Source organism: Neofelis nebulosa, chromosome 1, assembly GCF_028018385.1.
Source record: "Neofelis nebulosa isolate mNeoNeb1 chromosome 1, mNeoNeb1.pri, whole genome shotgun sequence".
Lineage (NCBI taxonomy): Eukaryota > Metazoa > Chordata > Mammalia > Carnivora > Felidae > Neofelis > Neofelis nebulosa.
This window is the reverse complement of record NC_080782.1, coordinates 215,173,080-215,194,284: the sequence shown is the minus strand read 5'-3', so window position 1 is coordinate 215,194,284 and position 21,205 is coordinate 215,173,080. Positions and strand designations below refer to the sequence as shown.

The following is a 21,205-nucleotide window of genomic DNA, read 5'->3' as shown; positions in this document are numbered from 1 at the left end:
TTGTATATTCTTCTCTTGCCTACAACACTTGAACACATGGGCTGCTCCTCAGATATCCTAAGCTTATATGTACTTTAGGGGATCAGCTGTAGCAACTCTTCTCCTGGAATGCCCCTTCTGGAATCTTGATAGCACTGGCTCCTCGTCATCTAGATCTCAGCTTAAAGTTACCTGAGGAAAGGTCTTCACTTCTAAATCAATGTCAATAACCACCCAGTTAGTATTACCTCACCCTATCTTAACTGTGTGTAGAGAACATCACTGCTTGATAATTTTCTTTATTTTGTTAGTTGTCTAACTATATGTTGCTGGCTTTCTACCTACTTTTCTAATCTACCTTCCAATCCTTCTGTCTCCACACTTCTGAAATGGGAGTTCCAGAAGAGTGGAAACCTTATCTGTCTCGTTCACTGGTCTCTCTCCTGACATGTGCCAACACTCAGTAAATGTTTGTTTATATGTTGAGTGGATAAACAATCAATCTCCTGGATTCCAGTCTCTCCTCTTTCAGTATAGTTTGCATATTATCGTCATATTGTCCTTCTTTAAATATTGATTTCATTCTGTTTCCCTGAATTGAGGGTATACAATGGATCTTAATTGCTTGCTACTGTGTGTTTCTGTGTGTGCTTCATATCTCTGTCGTATTTATTAATTGGTAATCATTCCAGCCCTCTTAGTCTCTCTTGCATCTGTCATCTTATGACATATTTAGTGGGCCAAAGAGAAGAGAAAGATTCTAAGGTTATTAGAATCTATGTCATATAAGTTAGCAGTTATTTATCTACACTGGCGACTTGTCTTCTGTGCTCCCTGTGTATGTATCTTGCCTCCTTTTGAGAACTGTGAGGGACAACTTCTCATATTTTCTTTGCGAATTTGTTTATCTTAGAGGAACTGTCACAGTTCTTGGACTATGAGAATGCTCAATAAATACTCATTTGATTGATTTGAATTTCTATCCTCTGTACTTGTAGAATGCCTTTCTTTACAAGATATTTGAGCGTGTAGCAGAAATACCAATGCCTGCTTCCTTCTATTGGGGTTCTGCTCTTACTGCTTAGCGCCATGCATTTTCCTGATCTGCCTAATGATTTCCTTAGGATGGACTCCTAGCAGTAGGGGAGGAGAAAATTCAAGGCCCCATTTCCCTAAATCAATTTCAAAGTGAGAGAAATATAATCCATAATGTTGGGACTAAAAGTATGAGCATCAGAATCAGACAGACCTGGATTTGAATCCTGGCTGTGTGACCACGAACATGTTGCTTGGCTTTTCTGAGACTTGGTGTCTTGATTTGTGAAGTTGGAATAATCAAAATACTTACCTCATAGAGCTGTTATGGTAATTAAATGAAAGAACACAGGTAAATACCTAGCATAGAGCTTGGCAGGGAGGGTATAAGATATCAGTAAGTGTTATTTATCGCTATGACTACATATGACTATGGAATTTAGCTTTTTGACGACTTCTACTCTTCCCACACAACTCACTTGTTAAAAGAGTCACATTCCGTTAATAGAGTATTCCACCTGTAAGAGAAAACTTTAAAATGGGGAACTAGCATGGGAGTGGTTTCCATTTTTAACAGTCTGTCTTCTACAAAAGGATGGCAACAACTCTCAGCATCAATAAGTGGTAAGGACATGAGGACGTTCCTAACAAGAGCAGATATAGTTGAAACTTTTTTTTTTAAGAGAGAAAGCGTGCATAAGAGCTGAGAAGAAGGGAGGGAGAGAGAGAATCTTAAGCAGGTTCCATGCTCAGCACAGAGCGCCACGTGAGGATCCATCTCATGACTCTGAGATCATGATGTGAACTGAAATCAATAATTGGACGCTCAACTGACTGAGCCATCTAGGTGCCCCGAGTTGAGACTTATTAATAAACCTTGGTTATAATTTAGGTTTCCAAGGTTTTAAAGGACTGAAAGGGGGATAAAAGGAGAAAAATAAATGAGTGTTTGATTAACACCGAAGTGCGGTGTTGTATTCATCTGTCTTTAAAAACCATACTTATGAAGAACCACTGGCAAAATCGTTGTTTTTATACTTAGTTTATTGCCTTTGATGCCATTCTTCAAATTTGAAATAATTAATATTGTACTATAACATCTATATTTAAGTGTAAAACTGTAGAACAGAAAAAACAAGCTGTAGAAGGCTAAAAGTTATTATGAAGTTCCTTTTAAATAAAAAGAAAGCATTTAGTGTATTTTATGTAAATTAACCTAGTGTACTTAGAAGTAACTTTTTAAAAAATCTTTCTGTCAGAAGTTGTGCTGTATTTGTTTGCTGTATGTAAACATATATATACATATATATACATATATATGTATATATATGTATATATGTATGTTTTCATTAACAATAAGCTGAAACAGTACAACTTTGAGAAAGTACATTTTGGCAAAAGATTCTTCTGGTTTGTTTTACCTCCACAAAAGTCTCTTTTTGTTTAACGCTGCTTGTGTAATTACAGGGTGTAGGAAAGAACAAGATTGTTGACAGATTCCTTCACCTGCTCAACAGACCTCGAGAATACATTCAGCTGCACAGGTAAAACTGTAAGACCCACAACCTCTTGAGATGTAGTTTAATTATTTATTTTTCTCCCAGTACAATTTAAAAATACTTTTTTAAAAGCCCATTTTATAAGCCAGTTTTATTTCTGTTCCTCCTGTCCTTATCTTTCTCCTCCTTAAAAGGCAATAAAACATGGCAAAATTTATTTTTAAAGTGACTAATGCTTTATAAACATGAATAAATAGATATTTTGTGGACAGAGAGTGATGAACATTACATTCTAGGAGCAGATTTCATCAACATAAAGGCCCTTAAATTGGAATAAAAATATTAGAGGCTAAGCCCATTCACTAACAGGAAGCTAAAATAGCTCACAAGGAGAAACAATATACTATATGATCTCAGGAATGAGGTAAGAAACCAAAAATATAGAATAAGTTATTGGTCTCCTTGCCTTCCTTATAAACACTTTGTGGATTATTTAGTTTTGTGTGGTCAGAATGCTGGTTCAGGGATAGCTTTTAATCAAATAGATTTTCTTGACATGAATTGTTTTTACCTGTATCAGCCAACCTGCTCTAAATCTTTCTAAAATAAAAGTAAGTAGCAGATCCACCAAAATAGAGACAGAGACAAAGAGATGGGGAGAGAGAGAGAGAGAGAGAGAGAGAAATAGAGAAATCAAGGAATATACCAAGTAATAAGCAAGTTAAAACTAGATTTAATTGTTATTTTAATCCCAGGAGATAAAACATATTGTGTAGTGGGTGTTACTCAGTTACTCACTTAAGCATCTGACTCTTGATTCATGCTCAGGTCATGATCTCACAATTCATGAGATCAAGTCCCGCATTGGGTTCTGCACTGACAGTGTGGAGCCTGCTTGGAATTCTCTTTCTCCTTCTCTCTTTGCCCCTTCCCCACTCACACTCTCACTCTCTCAAAATAAATAAACATTTAAAAATATGTATATATTGTGTAGTGGAAAAAACATTGGATTGAGTTGCAAGAATTAGTTTCTCATTTGAGTCTTTCTATTAAATAATATGTTCTTGGGAGAAAAATGTAAGAAAAAAGAAAGCAGAATTAATGAATCATGAAAGAAAGAGAAGAGAACCAAAGTAAAGCTGAGAGATAGTAAAAAACAAAAAACAAAATCTCCCTCTTGGGATTTATACCTCTGGCTATTATGGAGATGGAGTAAGTGGTACCAGATTAGTCCTACCATAGTAAAGAATTATAAAACTGCACAAGACTCACAAATACTGGGAAACTTACAACTACCTGGGATCTGTGAGCTAAACAAGTACCAGAGGTCCCACATGATTAGGAGCCTCCATTAAACACTCCTGGCATTTGGAAGATATTCTATAGAGTGTGTGCTTTAGAAGTACAACCAGTCTATCTGTAAAATAAAAGCTGCTTTATGCTCATCCTTAATAAGTTTAACTGGGTGTTGTATGGAAACCAATTTGACAATAAATTTCATATTAAAAAATAAAATAAATAAATAAAAATGAAAAAAAAAAGCCTTGAGAAAACAAGGATGCTTGCTATTTAGCAGTATTTTTGGACGCTTTTCTCATGCACAATGACTTTAAAAATTAAAGGGATGGATGTTAGGGGGGAAATGTCTTTAAAAGATCCGTCTAATTCACAAGTACATTAACTGCCTAGCCAAACAAACTTCACATGAAATGAAGGAAGAGTGTAAAATCCATTCAACAATATATAGCATCCATAATGTCAAGCATTCAATAGAAAATTACTAGACATACAAAGAAGCAGGAAAATTGGTCAGTAGAAATAAAACCCAAAATGACAGACGGTGGAATTAGCAGACAAGGACTATAAAACAATTGCCATAAATATATTCAGGCATTTAAAGGAGAAAAAATGAGTATAATGAGGGAATACTTAGGAATTCTCAATATAGAAATGGCAACTCTAAAAAAAGCAGTCTCACATATGAGCAATCGGAGTCTCAAAAGAAAGGAATAAGAATGAGTCAGAACAATATTTGAAGACATAATGGTGGAAAAATTCCCAAATTTGATGGAAAGCATAAAATCACCAATCCAGGAAACTCAGTGACTTTCAAGTAGGATAAACAGGAGACCTCAACAAAGTACACTATATTTAAATTGTTGAAAATTGGAAGATAAAAATCTTTAAAACTGCCAGAGAGGAAAAAAGACATATTACAGGGGAAAAAACATTACAGAAGGAAAATGATAAAAATGACTGCTGATTTTTCGTATGTAGTAAATACAAACCACAATTCAGTGAAATGATTATTTTCAAAGTGCCAAAAGAAGAAAAAAAAGTGAGAAGTGAGTGTCAAATGGTGTGTTTGGAAAAAAAAATCTTTAAAAATAGATATTTTCAGATAAACAAGAGCTGAGGGTATTTTTTCAACAGCAGACCTGCATAATATAAATAAATTACAGCGCAGCATTTTCCATGAACATAGATACAAAAATCTATAAACAGTATTAAAAAATCAACTTCCAGAATATATAAAAAGGATAATACATCGTAATCAAGTGAGTTTTATCCCAGGATTGTAAGGTTGACTTAACATTTGAAAATCAAACAATGTGACTCATTCAATCTATAGCATAAGGGAAAAGCTATGTGATCATCTCAATCATTGCAAAAAAAAAAAAAAAAGTATTTGGTAAGATTTAATACCCATTCATGATAAAATGTTGTAACACATTACAAATAGCAGGAAACTTCCTCAACTTAAGAAGAGACATTTATGAAAAACCTGCAGCTAACTTATATTTAATGGTGAAAAGCTAAATGCTCTCTTTCTATAATGGGGGAAAAAGCAGAGATATTCACTATTCGACATTATGCTGCAGGCCCTAGTCAGTGCAATAAGACAAGAAAAAACTAAAGCTAAAATACATATTTAAATGAAAGAAGTAAATTGTCTTTATTTAAAGATGACATGATTGTATATATAGAAAATTCTAGGAAATCTACAAAAAAAAAAAGCCATCAGAATAAGTGAGTTGAGAAAGATCACAGGATACTAGGTCAATGTGGAGCATCAGTTTTATTTTTATATAATAGCAATGGACAAAGAAAAGTAATTTTTAACTATTATTTATAATAGGATAAAAACATAAAATACATAGGAATAAATTTAACAAAATATGTGCAAATTTTAATTTGCTGATTTTAATAGGGCATAGCAAGGCCATCTCAATCCCTTAACTTGCATAGGTCACCTGCATAGTTTTGGAAATTTTCTAGCCTATTCCTTCATCTTCTCATGGTTCTTCTTTATATGAATAATAACTTATATAAACCTAGGAATTTCAACTCACCTTTTTTAGGAATTTACTATGTCAAGATTATAGAACTATGTGTTTTAGGGGATTTAGAAAGGAATAAGAAACATGATTTCTATCTTTAAGGAGCTATAATACTGTCCTTGTTTATAGTTATTTCAATATTTTATGTTCCCCTGAATCTGAAGAACTACCTTTTCCCCTCATCCTTAAGCTTTAAAACAAGTTTTTCTTCCTACATGGACAAAGTTTGAAGAAAATAATGAAAGAATCAAAGTTTGACTAGTTTGCTAGTTCTCACCTGAATAACTTTTGTTTATAACATCACAGTTCTAGTTTTTGAGCCTTAAAGCACATGGCAAGACCCATATTTTATATTTTTAAGGATGATAGAGTGAGCATTGCAGTTGTTCATTCTTAGAATTTGTGCTATTTTATTTTGGTTGCATTGTGTTTAGTTTCTACTGTTTAGTGATGCCCTTAAAAATATGTAATTACTTGGAAGTTTTAATTAGTGTATATTCCCATGCCACTTAAGCATACAATGTCAGTTTGAGCAAAAACATATGAATTTAAATTTTAGATTTTAAAATAAGCAGAAAGCCAACTTATTTTAAAGATGACATCAGGGGCACCTGGGTGGCTCAGTCGGTTGAGCGTCCGGCTTCTGCTCAGGTCATGATCTCGCAGTCTGTGAGTTCGAGCCCTGCGTCGGGCTCTGTGCTGACTGCTCAGAGCCTGGAGCCTGCTTCGGATTCTGTGTCCCCCTCTCTCTCTGTCCCTCCCCCACTCATGCTCTGTCTCTGTCTCAGAAATAAATAAACATTAAAATAAAATTAAAAAAAAAAAAAAGATGACATCAAAGATTGAAAGATTGAAATTGGCTCACAAATTTATGCCCCAGAAATAAGGAAGTCACTTTATGTGAGAGTCCCTTTGTATGATGGGACAGTTTTTCCATTTCTATATATTGGACACCAAAATACTTTAAAAGAAATAGGCTGTGTTAGGCTGAATTATATCAATTAATTTTGATTGTGAATTATGGAGGTTACTTAGCACAATCAGTGAAAAAGAAGACAAAGAAATAAAACAGGTACTTAGTAATTATTCCTGGGTGTATGTCATCATCACACTGATTGTAAACAGGCCTTTGTTTATTATTCATTATCTTCAATAGTTCTAAGAGGTTTTGATCTTATTTTTCTAGGAATTATTCATTGTCTTCTAATTACTGGTATAAAGTTGTTATAATATCATCTTATGATATTTTAATGTCCTTAGGCTCAGTAATGATGTCTTCATTTTTATACCTGGTATTGGTTACTTGTCTTCTCTTTCTTTTATTCGTGATCAGTTTTTCCAGGAGGTTATCAATATTATTGGTCTGTTCAAGCAACCAACTTCTGGTATTATTGAACCTCTCTTTTGTGTGTTTCTTTTCTAGTCAGTATTTTCTGATTTTATCTTGATTATACCCTTCCTTTTATTTCCTTTGGATTTAATCTGCTTTTCTGTTTTAAACTCTTTTATATGAATGTTGAAGTAATTGATTTTTTTACCTTTTATTTATATATGTTTGAGGGTATCTATCTTTGGGTCTCCCTTTGGCTCTCATTTCCTTCATCTCTGATTAAGAAAGGTAGACAAGGTAATTTGTAGCATCTTTTGGCTCTATGTCCCAAAATCTTTGAATAAGCAAGAAGAAGATGGTATTCAAGGTACTTTAGAAAGCTGGGAAGATTAGCGGTGCCTGGGTGGCTCAGTCAGTTAGGGTCTGGCTTCGGCTCAGGTCATGATCTCACAGTTCATGAGTTCAAGCCCCATGTTGGGCTCTGTGCTGACAGCTCAGAGCCTGGAGACTGCTTCAAATTATGGGTCTTCCTCTCTCTCTGCCCCTGACCTTCTCATTGTCCCTCTCTCTCTCTCAAAAATAAATAAGTCATTTTTTTAAAAGTTCGGAAGATGAGAGAGAGATACCACATGCATTTTCTGCCTACAATACATTTTATACCTACTTTTTGTCTTAAGGTAACAAATGATCCATAAATAGTAAAGAATTGTGTTCTGCTTATTTGTGTTCTGTGGTAAATTTGACATTGGCCACATAAATGTATAGATGTGTTATCTATGAAAAAACTTTCTAAATTAAAAATGTAATAACAATTTCAAAGCCTAATATTTGTATAATTTTTGTTGATAGCACCCATTGCTACATTACTGAATGATGATTTATTATAAATAAAATATCTACTCACTGTAACAGGGACTCAGGTATCTCTATTTTGCAATATTTGATACTGAATTTGTTATATAAAGTTGGAAGTAAAAACTCTCCATTTCTATTTAAGATATGTAATATTAATGGATTTTTATTAATTAAATTTGACCTTCTCACAAAGTTCAATGTGGGGAGTTTTTTCATTATACACAGCTTTGGGGCTATATTTGACATAAAATTTAAAGTCATAAAATTGCTTTAAGAAAAACATATGTTTTAAAAGACCTAAAAATAGCAATCAAAAAAATATCCTGGACTTCTCTGATCTACGGGTGACCTACATAACATCTTTACTTTGTTTATTTTAGATTCCTTTTAATGGATTTGTGCTATTACCATCTAAATAATAAGTCACATTCAATTTAGTTTATAGATGCCATTCCAACAAAATTAGTTATGGGCCACTCAAAACATAATCTTGATAAGCAAAAGCATCACCAAACATACATGAATAAAACCTACAACCCGTGTATTTTTTAACTATTACCATCTTATGTTTTAATGATCAGATCCCATAAAATGAGGAAGCTGGGCAATTTAATTCATGTCTTTAGTTAAAATCAGGATGTTGTCCTGAGTATGATTTAGGTAATTTAAAAGATTAATGGATATAATTACTTTTACGGTGCATATTGCAAATAGAAGAGACTACATGGCTCATATTTGTGAAGTACATCTGTTTACTTGTTTTTCCACAATGTCATGTTACTTTGAGGTTCAAGAGGACACTTGATATGTCACCTTTTGCAGCTGTATTTCCTCTGTGGATAAAAGTACACTTCTATATTAAGAATTATCTTGAGGCTTTGAAATACTTATTTTACCAGGTTTTTTTTTTTCATTTGCTAACTTTCATATATGAAGATGATGGCACAGATCATCATTAGCATGACCTATATGCTCTTCGTTATTTTTTTTTAATAGTGATGCCCATTGTAAATATAGAGTTCCCAGGTTCTCTGTATAGTTCAAACTTTCTCTTTAGTGGGATCTTCCTCATCTATGCTCACCTTATTTCAGACTGGACCATTCTATGTCCTACTCACAAGTTTTGAACTTGTAGCCATGCCTGTCTTTATTTTGCCATCTAAAATGCACTCTTTCTCATGGGGCGCCTGGGTGGCTCAGTCAGTTAAGTGTCTGACTTTGGCTCAGGTCATGATCTCACAGTTCATGAGTTCGAGCCCCACATCAGGCTCTGTGCTGACAGCTGAGAGCCTGGAGCCTGCTTTGGATTCTGTGACTCCCTCTCTCTGCCCCTCCCTTGCTCACACTCTGTCTCTCTGTCTTTTTCTCTCTCTCTCTCTCTCTCCCAAAAATAAATAAATATTTTAAAAATTTTTAATAAAATAAGTAAAATGCACTGTGTTTCTCTCCTAATCCTTCAGATTGGGCCCAGTTTTACTTCTACATGGAATCTTTTCTGATTTGTCATTCTGGGTGTAACCATCCCTTCCTTTGAAACTTCATAGTATGGACTAAATGTGTACCATTGTGGAAGAAAGAACGTGAGTTTCAGAGATCAAGTCCTATCTTTACCACTAACTTTTTGGTGGCCTTGAACTTCTTGAGTCCTATTTTCCTTACTTACCAAATTTAAATAATAATATTTCAATATTATTATTGCGGATAATATTCAATAAGATTATTATGGATGGTTGTGAAAATTAAAGGAGAGAATGTATGGAAAGGAGCGTTCACATGTCTGACATATTTTAGGCACTTAAATATGTAGGCGAGCTAATAAATATTAGTTTCTTGCTACATGCCCCACTTTTTTTTTTATCTCACTCTGATTTGCATTATAGTTAATTTCTATATCTCATTTCCATCCACTCCACTTTCCCCAGTCAAGCCTCCCCATCTAAATAGGGAATTTTTTGAGAGCAGGAGTCTGGTTTATTCATTAGATATTAATTCATTTATCTAACTTGTATTTATTAGATTCTTACTGCTTGTCAGTGGCTGTCTTAGCACTGATGCCCTATAGATGATGATACTGATCTTGACCTAAAGGAGCTTGCTTGCTTGTCAGTGGGTGAGACTACAACATTTGCCATACAGTGTTGAATATAAGCTATGAAAAAGGCACTTGCAGGTTCTGTGGGAACCTTGAAGAGAGGTGCCCAACAGTCTGTGTACCCGTGTGTGATATGGGAAGGTGTCTAGAGAAGGTGGCACTCAAACTGAGTGTGAAGGGAGAAGTAGGAGTTTTCTAAGTGTAGAGCAGAGCATGGGACATCATGGTTATTAAAAACATGCTATCTAAAAGCCAGGAGGTGAGAGAGGCAGCGTGATATGGCATGGGTTGTGTGTGCATAGATGCAAGAGTTGTTGCCAAGAAGAAGATACGGGCACAGCATAATTGAACATGTAAGACTTATCCTCAGGCTGAAGAAAACTGAATATGACAGCATAAATTTAGAAATTCACAAAGTCCCAGAGGGAAAATAGATGTATCGACAGAAAATAGAAGAACTGAAAGCTTTTCTAAGTCTCATAGAAAAAATTATTTTTGAGCCATCAAGCCATCCTTAGCACTGATAAGAGCATTAGAGAATTGGAGGCACGTCACGTGTCAGCTGCTACGCAAAACCCTCTGAGATACTCCTGTCTCACCCTACCCATTATGAATTTGAAAAAGCTGTTTTAGAAGCTGCTATTTTATCAGCAGTTGGACAGTAGTTCTCCCACTAAGAATGCCTTCTGCTGCCTCTTTTTCACTAAAGGATTTATGTCAGTCCCTCCAACCTTTCCATGTAGATCTTTAGGCTTGTAATAATTTTTTACTCTTTTCCGGATGATCTTCAAATCCACTTATATTTCCATATTATTTTGGTTTCTTTATTTAACAAGTATGTACATAGCAGCTACTCTGTACTGAGCATTGCTGTAAACTCTTTTCAGATTGTAACTCATTTCTGCCCACTGCAACTCTACAAGATCAGTACTATTCCCATCTCTGTTTTGCCAGTGAGGACACCGAGGCACAGAGAAGTTAAATAACTTGGCTGAGGTTACAGAGCGGGCTTCTTACAGTCTGGGGTCAGCCATGTGTTCTAATCACTGCACCATGTTGCTTCTTGACTTTGTTGTGCTAATCAAATAGTATTTTAGGGATGATAGTGTTTTAGTAAATTCCTTACTAAAGTACCAGCCATGTGGAAAACTGTCATATAAGTCTTAGTTTCTAGTCTTACTTTCTTACTTTCTAATCCATGTATATACTAGCTTGATTTTTTTACTTCTACCATCCTATTTCTAATCCTTGCTCAACTTGACCCCAAGTTCTTTCCTTCGGCCAGTTTTCCATATTTTTCCATTTTTTCAATAGTAATCTCTTTTTTTTTTTTTTTTTTTTTTTTAAATTTTTTTAATGTTTATTTATTTTCAAAGGAGAGAGAGAGAGACAGAGTGTGAGTGGGGGAGGGGCAGAGAGAGAAGGGAGACACAGAATCAGAAGCAGGCTCCAGGCTCTGAGCTATCAGCACAGAGCCTGACATGGGGCTTGAACTCACAAACTGTGAGATCATGACCTGAGCCGAAGTCGGATGCTCAACCAACTGAGCCACCCAGGTGCCCCAATAGTAATCTCTTAATGAAATTTCTTTTGTGTTTTCTTGACCACTTTTCCAGATTATTAAACTGACTTTGCCTCCTCATCACACCTCCCCTGGTGTATGTGCATAGAAGAGAGGTGCACATCACCTGGGGTGTATCATCAACCATCACCCAGGTAATTCATAAAAACATTAACCAAATTAATTCTCGTGGCCTTTTACGTGATGTCCCTCCTGGGCCGACACTGCTTCTGACCTCTCGTGCTCCCGCCGCAGATTGAGGGTTAGAGAGGTGGCTGAGTCCAAGCTGCACACACACCCCTGAAACTAGGAGAATCAGCGACCAGCATGCTCTAGGCTATTTTGGAAGAGAAGACTGGAAAGAAGGAGGAGCTTTCATTTCTACTTCCTAAGTCCCAAGCTAAATAAGCTTGAGAACCACCAGTGCCTTGTGCATTTTTTCTTAGTTCTGTTCCATCCCTTGCCATTAGAGAAGAGCTACATTCCTTTCAAGTGTTATGTACTTTTTTTAGATTGAGAAAAACTTTAAAAATCCAAAAAATGTAAATAGAACTATGTAACACCTACCCAAACTTACCCCTGAGATTTAACAACTGTTAATATTTTTCTCAAATTTGATTCTACTCTTCCTTTTACAGACATAAAACACTGTGATTAGAGCTAAAGTCCCCTTCAGCCACCACCCCAATCCTATCTCCCCTTCTTCAAGTCAATCACTAATGTCAGTTTAGTCTATAACCTTCCAACCCTTTGTGGGTGTTTTTCTTTTAACTTGTAAAAGACATTTTTGTTAAGAGAATTATTATCTCACACTGACTTCCATTATAGAATTAGTGATACTCTGATGGGAGAGAGATTAAAAAAAGTTTCAGTCCTTAGCTGTAATAAAAATCAACTCAAACTTACAGTTGTTTTTTTTTTTTTTTTTTTAATTTTTTTCAACGTTTTTTATTTATTTTTGGGACAGAGAGAGAGACAGAGCATGAACGGGGAAGGGGCAGAGAGAGAGGGAGACACACAGAATTGGAAACAGGCTCCAGGCTCCGAGCCATCAGCCCAGAGCCTGACACGGGGCTCGAACTCACAGACCGCGAGATCGTGACCTGGCTGAAGTCGGACGCTTAACCGACTGCGCCACCCAGGCGCCCCCTTACAGTTGTTTCAATATCAGATTCTCTGAACATGCTTACCATCACATCCTAACCACTTAATCTGCTCTTCTCTCTTTGGGCCTCTCCAGCTAGCATCAGTGGCTGGTTTCTCACAGCACCCTGAGAAGCAGGGAGAGTGAAGAAGTATCTTGAGCTGGTGCCTTATACTTCTCACCAGTCTTTTTACTTATTAAAATCTAAAATGCTTCATAAAGCGCGGCTCCTCATAAGGAAGGCAGGTATTGCTGTGGCCAGACACTCCAGATGACGCCAACAGTGACAACATGAGCAGACGGGGCTGGCATGACATGTTTAGATTAAGTAAGCCGATTTGTGTCTCACTGGGATTGCTCACTTCACAGCTCCATTAAGTAATTTCTATTAACTGAGATGTAGCTATAATATTTCATACAGGAAGAACGAAGAACATCGCTAGAAAAATCTAAGAATTGTTGTTTGCATTTTTACATCATTCATGCCTTCAGGCTGTCAACAAATATCTAGGCTAGGTATTCTAGAACCAGAGCCAGAGATGGAAATGTTTGTGTAAGTAATTTTAGAGGGAGAGCTTTGAGGTAAAACTTGCAGGGAGGCCAAGGAGTTAGGATACAGCTGTGGAAAAGAGAGGTTTTAAGCCATCTGGCCTCAGCCAGAGAGCTCTGGAGCATGAATGGCACTGCTCAGCTATCCCATTTGGAAGCAAGATGGGCCAGCCTTTTTTGCCCCCATATCAGTAAGTCATTGGTTACGGGCTGTCCCCTAGGGGAGGTTAGGGGGGACCCTCTAACTCCCAGGCATTTCTGGGCAGAGTAGCTCCCCAGTGGTGGAGGGCAGTTCTTTGGAGAAGGGTGCAGCTATGAGTTGTCAGAAGTCATGCTGCAGTAGCCGGGGGCCAGGTGTATTTGGTGGTAAAGGAGATCTGTGCAGGGTGCCAATGGCATATACTGGAAGGAACCTTTTCTGAGGGACAGCACAGTCCATAGCACTGTTCTAGGCCTTGAGAAATACAGCACTGAACAAGACAGCTGAGGTCATTTCTGTCATGACGCTTTCTAGTGGTAATGAGGAAACATGCAGTAAATAACACAATAAACAGGGAAGTATCAATGCTGTGAAGGAAATTATGTGAAAATGTTTTAAAGGCTGATGTGATAAGGAGTGAATGGGTAAGCTTGGCAGCAATGACCATCTTCATAATTGTGGTGGAATTTGCAATAACACATTCCAGCATTTCAGTAGCTTTGTCTGTTCTAGAGATTCAGTGGATGAATTGACCCAGTGTAAGATGAATCCATAAAAGATTGCAGATGACCGTGAGCTGTGAGAACATGGGCTAGTGATAGGTTGGAATAACACTCCAGCCAACAGCCTGAGGTCCCAGGCCTAGCTAGGGTCTGACCCAGGGTGATAGGATTAGAGGAAATAGGGTACCAGGGATACAGATACCAAGGGGAGTATTGGTGTGATAATCAGAAAATGGAGAGAAACAGAGGCAGAAGTATATGCAACTTGTTATAAATCCCCAAATATGAGATTTATAACCTCTATGGACAATACCAGTGAGTCATGTGTCTTATCCCCTGATTAGAATAGGAAGTCAGGAACTGAGCAGGGCTGAGCCTACAGCCAAGTGAAACTGAATAAAGCAAGGGACAGGACTACAAGCTTTGCACTCCGTACCAACAAAGGTGTCTTCTGTATTATATACACACACGCATTCTGAATGTGAGGGTTTTGTTTTATTTTTAACCAACCTTCAGGGGCAGCTGCATATAAATGAATATTATTTTCCACCGAGGACTTCAGTTCTGCTGCTGCATCACTGGAACTAGTAGCACTTTTTACCGGTTTCTGCTCATAACTGGTTAAATGGCAATAATGCTACAGTCCAGGCTATGAGTATGTTTTCAGATACAGTTTTTAGGAATGCCTTGTGTCAAAAATCAGAAACCATTTGTTATACAACTGGGCTAAAATAAAATGGAAGCCTCACATTTTTGAAGGAAAGCATGAGTTTGGGTAACTTCTTTGAGCCCAAAGTTTATCAGAGAGTTATTATAAGGATTAAATGATATATGTCACATGTAACTAGGACAGTGCCTGGTATGTGGTAAGGAGCCAGTTAAAATTAAACCTCCTGTCTATAAGTCTGTATCATCTTCTATCCATATATAGGTGAAAGCCACATCTTCTGCCCCTTCTTCTATTCTTAGCTTTAGATCTGCATTTTTCTTTTACAAATATCCACGTAAGTATCTCTGGGGCATTTCAAATCCAAAATATCCATCTCTTCTTACCAACTCTTCTTTTTCAATGTTCTCCAGCCCCCTTTCTAGACCTGGTTCATGGCAGGTGTCAATTATGGAATTGGTGAAGGAAAGAATAGATGTTTCCTCTCCGTGCTTACAGAGCCCTGTATCCAGTCACCTGGCCTGTAAGCCCGGTACCTTTTGTCTTTCCCTACTCTTCACCTTGACAGTCATTCATTATGAAATCATGTCTTCATTTTTTAAGGTCTCCTAAATATCTTCCTCTTTTCCTTTCCCACAGCCACAGGCCATGCCCGGACTTTTACATTCGTTTATTTTCCTGCACTCCAGAGTTCCTTTCAGTTCCATCCTTCTAATAGATATAGTATCTCCTTCCCTCCTTCTCTGGGCCATAATTCCATTCCTCTTCTCTTGCTTAGATTATTGTGGTAGTCTCCTGGCTAAGAACTCAGCCTCCAGTCTATCTTTCTTATGTTTCCCATTGTTCCAGCCAATGAAGTTGATAACTTATTGTCCTGCTCAGAACCCTCTAATGACTCCCATTGCCAACAGTATCCAGTCTGTACTCCTTAGTTTGAGCCGCATCTGCTTCACTGGTCTTACTTCCAACCTTTTTCTCCCACATACTTATGCTTAAGCCAAATGAACTGCTTATGATTCCTGAGTATCACGTGCAGCTCTTATAGCCTGGAGTGCCTTTCTCATCAACTCTGCCTGGGAAAGTCTTACTTAACCTACTTTTAACCAAGCTAGCCCTCGCATAATGGACAGTGGTTTTAAAGACTCTTGAAAAAGAACTCCAGTTTGAAAATAGTATTAACAATATAAGCATAAATGAAATGAAACCGACAGAAAATTATGTAAGTAAAACCATCAGATGGTGCATCTGATTTGATTGAAAAGAGAAAAGACTCTGGAGTAAGGTTACAGAGGACACCACACATGAATAATACTCTCTTCATAATGATTCAAAACAAAACATTGCTGCAGAGAAGTTGAAAGTGGACTTACACGAAGTCCTACAGGATGGCACCAGCTTGATACCATATTTAAAACCAAGACCTTTAAAATAAAGCCATGGGACACTCTGGTGGCTCAGTCAGTTAAGCATCCACTCTCGGTTTCAGCTCAGATCATGATCTTGAGGTTTGTGAGTTCAAGCCCCATGTCAGACTCCGTGCTGACTGTGCAGAGCCTGCTTGAGATTCTCTTTCTCCCTCGCTCTGTGTCCCTTCCCCACTCGCTCTCTCTGTTTCTCTCTCAAAAATAAATAAACTTAAATTAAAAAAATGTAAACTAAAGCCAGAATTATTTCAATATCTTGTTATGAGATAGGAGCTAACAATGAAAATCTTTTATACTACAGTCTCACTTAAAATTTTATTGTAAAGTATTTCAAAGATCTGCCAAACCTACACATTCGTCTCTTACAAAGTCAAGAGGTCAGTTTGTTGATGTGTGTTAAACGACTGTCAGAGAGATGCCCCATAAACAAATATTTTAAAAATGAAAAAAAAAAAAACATTTAATTTGGTCCTTCAAGGTAAAGGTCATGCTCTAACAGTAAAGTAGAAAATAATTACTTTAAAAAATCTCTGGAGAGAGCATTTTAAAATCAGATGTTTATAAGTGTTTCAGTTGCTAGGCTTTTTTTGTTGCTGAAAATAATACATATCACCCTGTGATTTTGTGATATAATAAGAAAAATATATTTCATCTTCATTCTCATTTCTGCCACAAGAGCTTCTAAAACCCCTGTAATTTCCTGAGAAATAAGGGTTATCTTTCTGTTATGACACTGATCTTCTTTCCCAGTTCTAAAACCCTTGTAATCTCTGGAGTGAGAAGACTCTTTTTTTATGCAAATAAGGTAACTCTTGGGGCCCTGGATAGCTTCAGACTGCCCCCCCCCATTTCCTCAGGAAACCATGTGATTGGAGGGTTGGAACTTTCAGCCCTGCTCCCTAGCTCTGGGGAGAGGAAAGGAGGGGTACTGAAGATTAAGTTAATCGCCAGTGGCCCATGATTTAATCAATTGTGTCCACTTAATGGAACCTCTGTAAAAATCCCAAACAGTGGGGTTTGCAGGGCTTCTGGGTTAGCAAATATGCTGAAGTACTGGGAGGGTGCTGTGACCAGAGAGGACATTGGTCCTCTCAATGCACAGACCCTCTCGCCCCATTACTTGCCTTCTGTATCTCTTCCTTTTGGCTGTTCCTAAGTTGTAGCCTTTGTTTTTATTTATTTATTTTTTTTTTTTTTAATTTTTTTTTTTTCAACGTTTTTTATTTTTTTTTTATTTTTGGGACAGAGAGAGACAGAGCATGAACGGGGGAGGGGCAGAGAGAGAGGGAGACACAGAATCGGAAACAGGCTCCAGGCTCCGGGCCATCAGCCCAGAGCCCGACACGGGGCTCGAACTCACGGACCGCGAGATCGTGACCTGGCTGAAGTCGGACGCTTAACCGACTGCGCCACCCAGGCGCCCCAGTTGTAGCCTTTGTAATAAATCAGGAGTAGTACATAAAGTGCCTTCCTGTGTTCTGTGAGCTGTTCTAGCAGATTATGGATCCCGAGGAGGGTATCGTGGAAACCCCTGACTCAGAGCTGGTCTGTCAAAAGTAGGGGAGGCCTGAGACTTGGAATTGGTGAGTGAAATGGGGACAGTCTTGTGAAACAGAGCCCTTACCCACTGGGATCTGTGCTAGCTCCACCGTGTAGTTAGTGTCAGAATTGAATTACCTTGTAGACAACCAGCTGGTGTATGCAGAAACTTAGAGATTGTCAGGTCTGGAAAACCCATGTTCGGTGTCAGAGTGCTGAAATGTAGAAATAGATCATACGGTCCCAAAAGGTCTCTTCTACGCGCTAAAACAGTTTGAAATACAATTTCCTCAAATGATTAAAAGCCTTATAAATGAAGATTTTCAATGATGTTTGAACCCATTGGTTCAAAATATAAAATGTGGCACTGATTTGTTTGCCAAACCACTGATAGACTTCAGGAAGGATGGAAATTCCCAAGCCTAATAGTACTAAAATCCTTTGTATGTTTGATAAATGAGTGAAAAGTGTATGTCATGCTATAGGGGTGCAGTGAATGCTGCATTTCTATTTGGATCTGTATGTCTTTGTGAGCTCTTTTTCAGCTATAATAACCATTAAAACAGGCATTGAAATAAACTGAACTTAGGACTAGACCTTTTAATCACACAAATAATAATAAAGTATATCAACCACGTTGTTCTCCCAAAAATGTCCTTTATTTTATTTTATTTTTTAACGTTTATTCATTTTTGAGAGACAGAGACAGAGCATGAGTGGGGAAGGGGCAGAGAGAGAGGGAGACACAGAATCTGAAGCAGGCTCCAGGCTCTGAGCTGTCAGCACAGAGCCCGACGTGGGGTTCGAACTCACGAACTGTGAGATCATGAACTAAGCCAAAGTCAGACGCTCAACTGACTGAGCCACCCAGGTGCCCCCAAAAACGTCCTTTAATTTTTAATAAGAATGAAAGTTGTTTGTATTATCAACAAATAAAGTCCAAGAGCATTTTTTAGATATTGTTTTCCATAGTTGGCTCAGTTTTTGTTACTGTTTTCATATATTTTACAGTGTATCTTCTCAGAAAAAACTTTGATTGATAGTATATTTAGAGCTACTGACCTAGAACAGTCTCCACTATTGTACATGTCATTTTTTATCACAATTACGTGTTCCCACTTCTGTCTCCCTGGCTGATCAGTGAGCTCTCCCTGAGGGCAAGGATGGGTCTTTGAACTGCCTCCTTCCAGCACAACGTCTGGAACATGGTGGGTGTTTGATAAACATTTGTTAAACAAATGAATAAATGCAATATCTCTTCCTTCCCACCCATCTTTGAGACATCTGCTTAGAGAGTCCTCTGTCGGAAATGAACAGGTGATTGGTTCTTCATTTCCATGAAATGAAAATCAGCCTCTTGAGCATGATATTTAAGAAAACTGTGCACTCTGGCTCACCTCACCTGGCCAGCTCGACTGCCTTCTGTGCAACTATATTCTAGACATACTCTTGTTCCCTCAAATTTCTCTTGTATCTTGACCTTCTACATGTTTGTCTGTTTCTCTGTCTGGAAGCATTTTCTACCCATACCTATCAGTTAAAATCATATTGAATCATCAACACTCTATTCTCTTTACTCAGAATTAATTGCCTTCTCCTCTGTGTTCTCACTGAACTTTGATTTAATTTCTATTATTGCCCTTATCACCCTCTGACATGGATTATATTTGTTTTACATCTATCTTTCTGTCATGTGTGCTTCCTGAGAACAGAATCTCTGATCTTTTATAATCATCATACCTAAAACTCTGCCTTATACATTGAAAATATGTAATATTTGTTTAACACACTCTTGCCTCATTCATTCTTTGAGTGAACATTGATTGCATGCCTAGAAGGTATGAGGTGTGGTGACAGGCACTAGATATATAGGTGATACCCCCTTGTGTATAGATGGTATGCCTTGTCCTCACAGTGAAGGACAGTCATAGGAACAACTAAAAATTTTAAGTATAAAGTCCTTTCGAGCAGTTAGTTCAAGTGGAAGGATAGAAGTGAGAAACAAGTTATCATTCATTTATTTGAATTTGGATTCAAGAAATATGATAGATACCAGAAGAGCCAAAGTGGCCAGGGGCAGAACTTTCTCTGCAGTGTCCACTGTCTTAGGCTCAACCCTGTTTCCTGCGGGTGTTGGCTCAGCTCCTTGTTGCTGTCTTCCTACTGGTGACTGAAACATTTTGGTATTGAAACACCTAGGTATGTTATGGAATAGCTTTCAAAATCCCCAGCAAATTTTAAGATAAAACATAAGATCGCAAAAAAAGAAGAAGAAGAAGAAGAAGAAGAAGAAGAAGAAGAAGAAGAAGAAGAAGAAGAAGTAGTGCTTAGAGCTCTGCTCCAGTCCCCTGACCTCTAAGTCCTTGGAGGTGTTTGTTCCTTCTCTGCCATTCAAATAATGCTGGAAAATGGCTATGACTGAAATGAATGAACTCTTTAACTTTTGCTTCTGAATGTTATATATCTCATTTTTCTTATGATTCAGTAGTGTCTTCCTTTCAGAAAATCTATCATAAAAACTTAATAAAATAGGTACATTACAGAAAATTTAAACATGGATCTCCTTGAAGAGTTCTCCAAATATAATGCTTATTTACATACTATTTTCTATTTGACTTGAGTAGTTGAAGTGTGATAAATTTAACACTGAGCATTGTGAGTTTTTTCAAGTTGATGAACAGTCAGAAATGAGGATAAAAATAATTCATGATTATAATATACCAAATAATATTATGATATATGTAAAATGCAACTTACATAGTGAGTTTTAGGCAATAAGTGTTACACGGAAAATGTATTTAGGGTTGTTAACCATGAGAGACGTGCTAAGCCGGTCTCACGGAGAGTTGGTGGACTTAAGTCCTCTGATGGATTTCCTTAGCAGCAGGCTATTTCTCATTTGTCTTAGTGATCAAAAATAGGTATTTCAGGGGTGCCTGGGTGGGTCAGTTGGTGAGGTGTCCGATTCTTGATTTCAGCTCAGGTCATGATCTCAGGGTCCTGAGATCCAGCCCCACGTCAGATTTCACACTGAGTGTGGAGCCTGCTTAAGATTCTCCTTCTCTCCCTCTGCCCCTCCTGCGCGTGCTCTCTCTCTCTCTCTCTCTCTCTCTCTCTCTTTGAATTGCCTCTGGTAAAATATCTTTCGATATTTAATCTCATGCAAGATCTAGTTCATACTGTACGAAAGATGGTACTTTGTTAGTATGATGAGTTAGGTTCGCTTAAGTATATTATGAGTTTAAGCTCATCAGGGGAAGGAATTTCTACCTATTTTGTTCACAGATACTTCAGCATCCAAAGCAATGCCCATGGATAAATGCTGAATACAAATTTATTGAATAAAAGAGTAGATAATATCCTGATATGAAAAGATATTCACATTAATTTTTGACTCTCTCATGCTTTTCTGTTGTGACCCAATTAATGAGACTTTTAAAAACTATAAACTACTCATTACTGTATTTTCTGATAAAGCTTTACTCAGT

At 37.4% G+C, this 21,205-nt stretch overlaps 1 protein-coding gene across 1 annotated transcript in view; it reads left to right on the top strand.

Moving 5' to 3' along the window:
• The window catches only part of VWA8 (von Willebrand factor A domain containing 8), a 365,564-nt gene that overhangs the window by 184,274 nt on the left and 160,085 nt on the right, over positions 1-21,205 (top strand). The window contains exon 21 of the mRNA XM_058684129.1: positions 2,482-2,558. Coding sequence (XP_058540112.1) covers positions 2,482-2,558 — 77 coding nt within the window. The remainder of the gene's footprint in view (positions 1-2,481; positions 2,559-21,205) is intronic.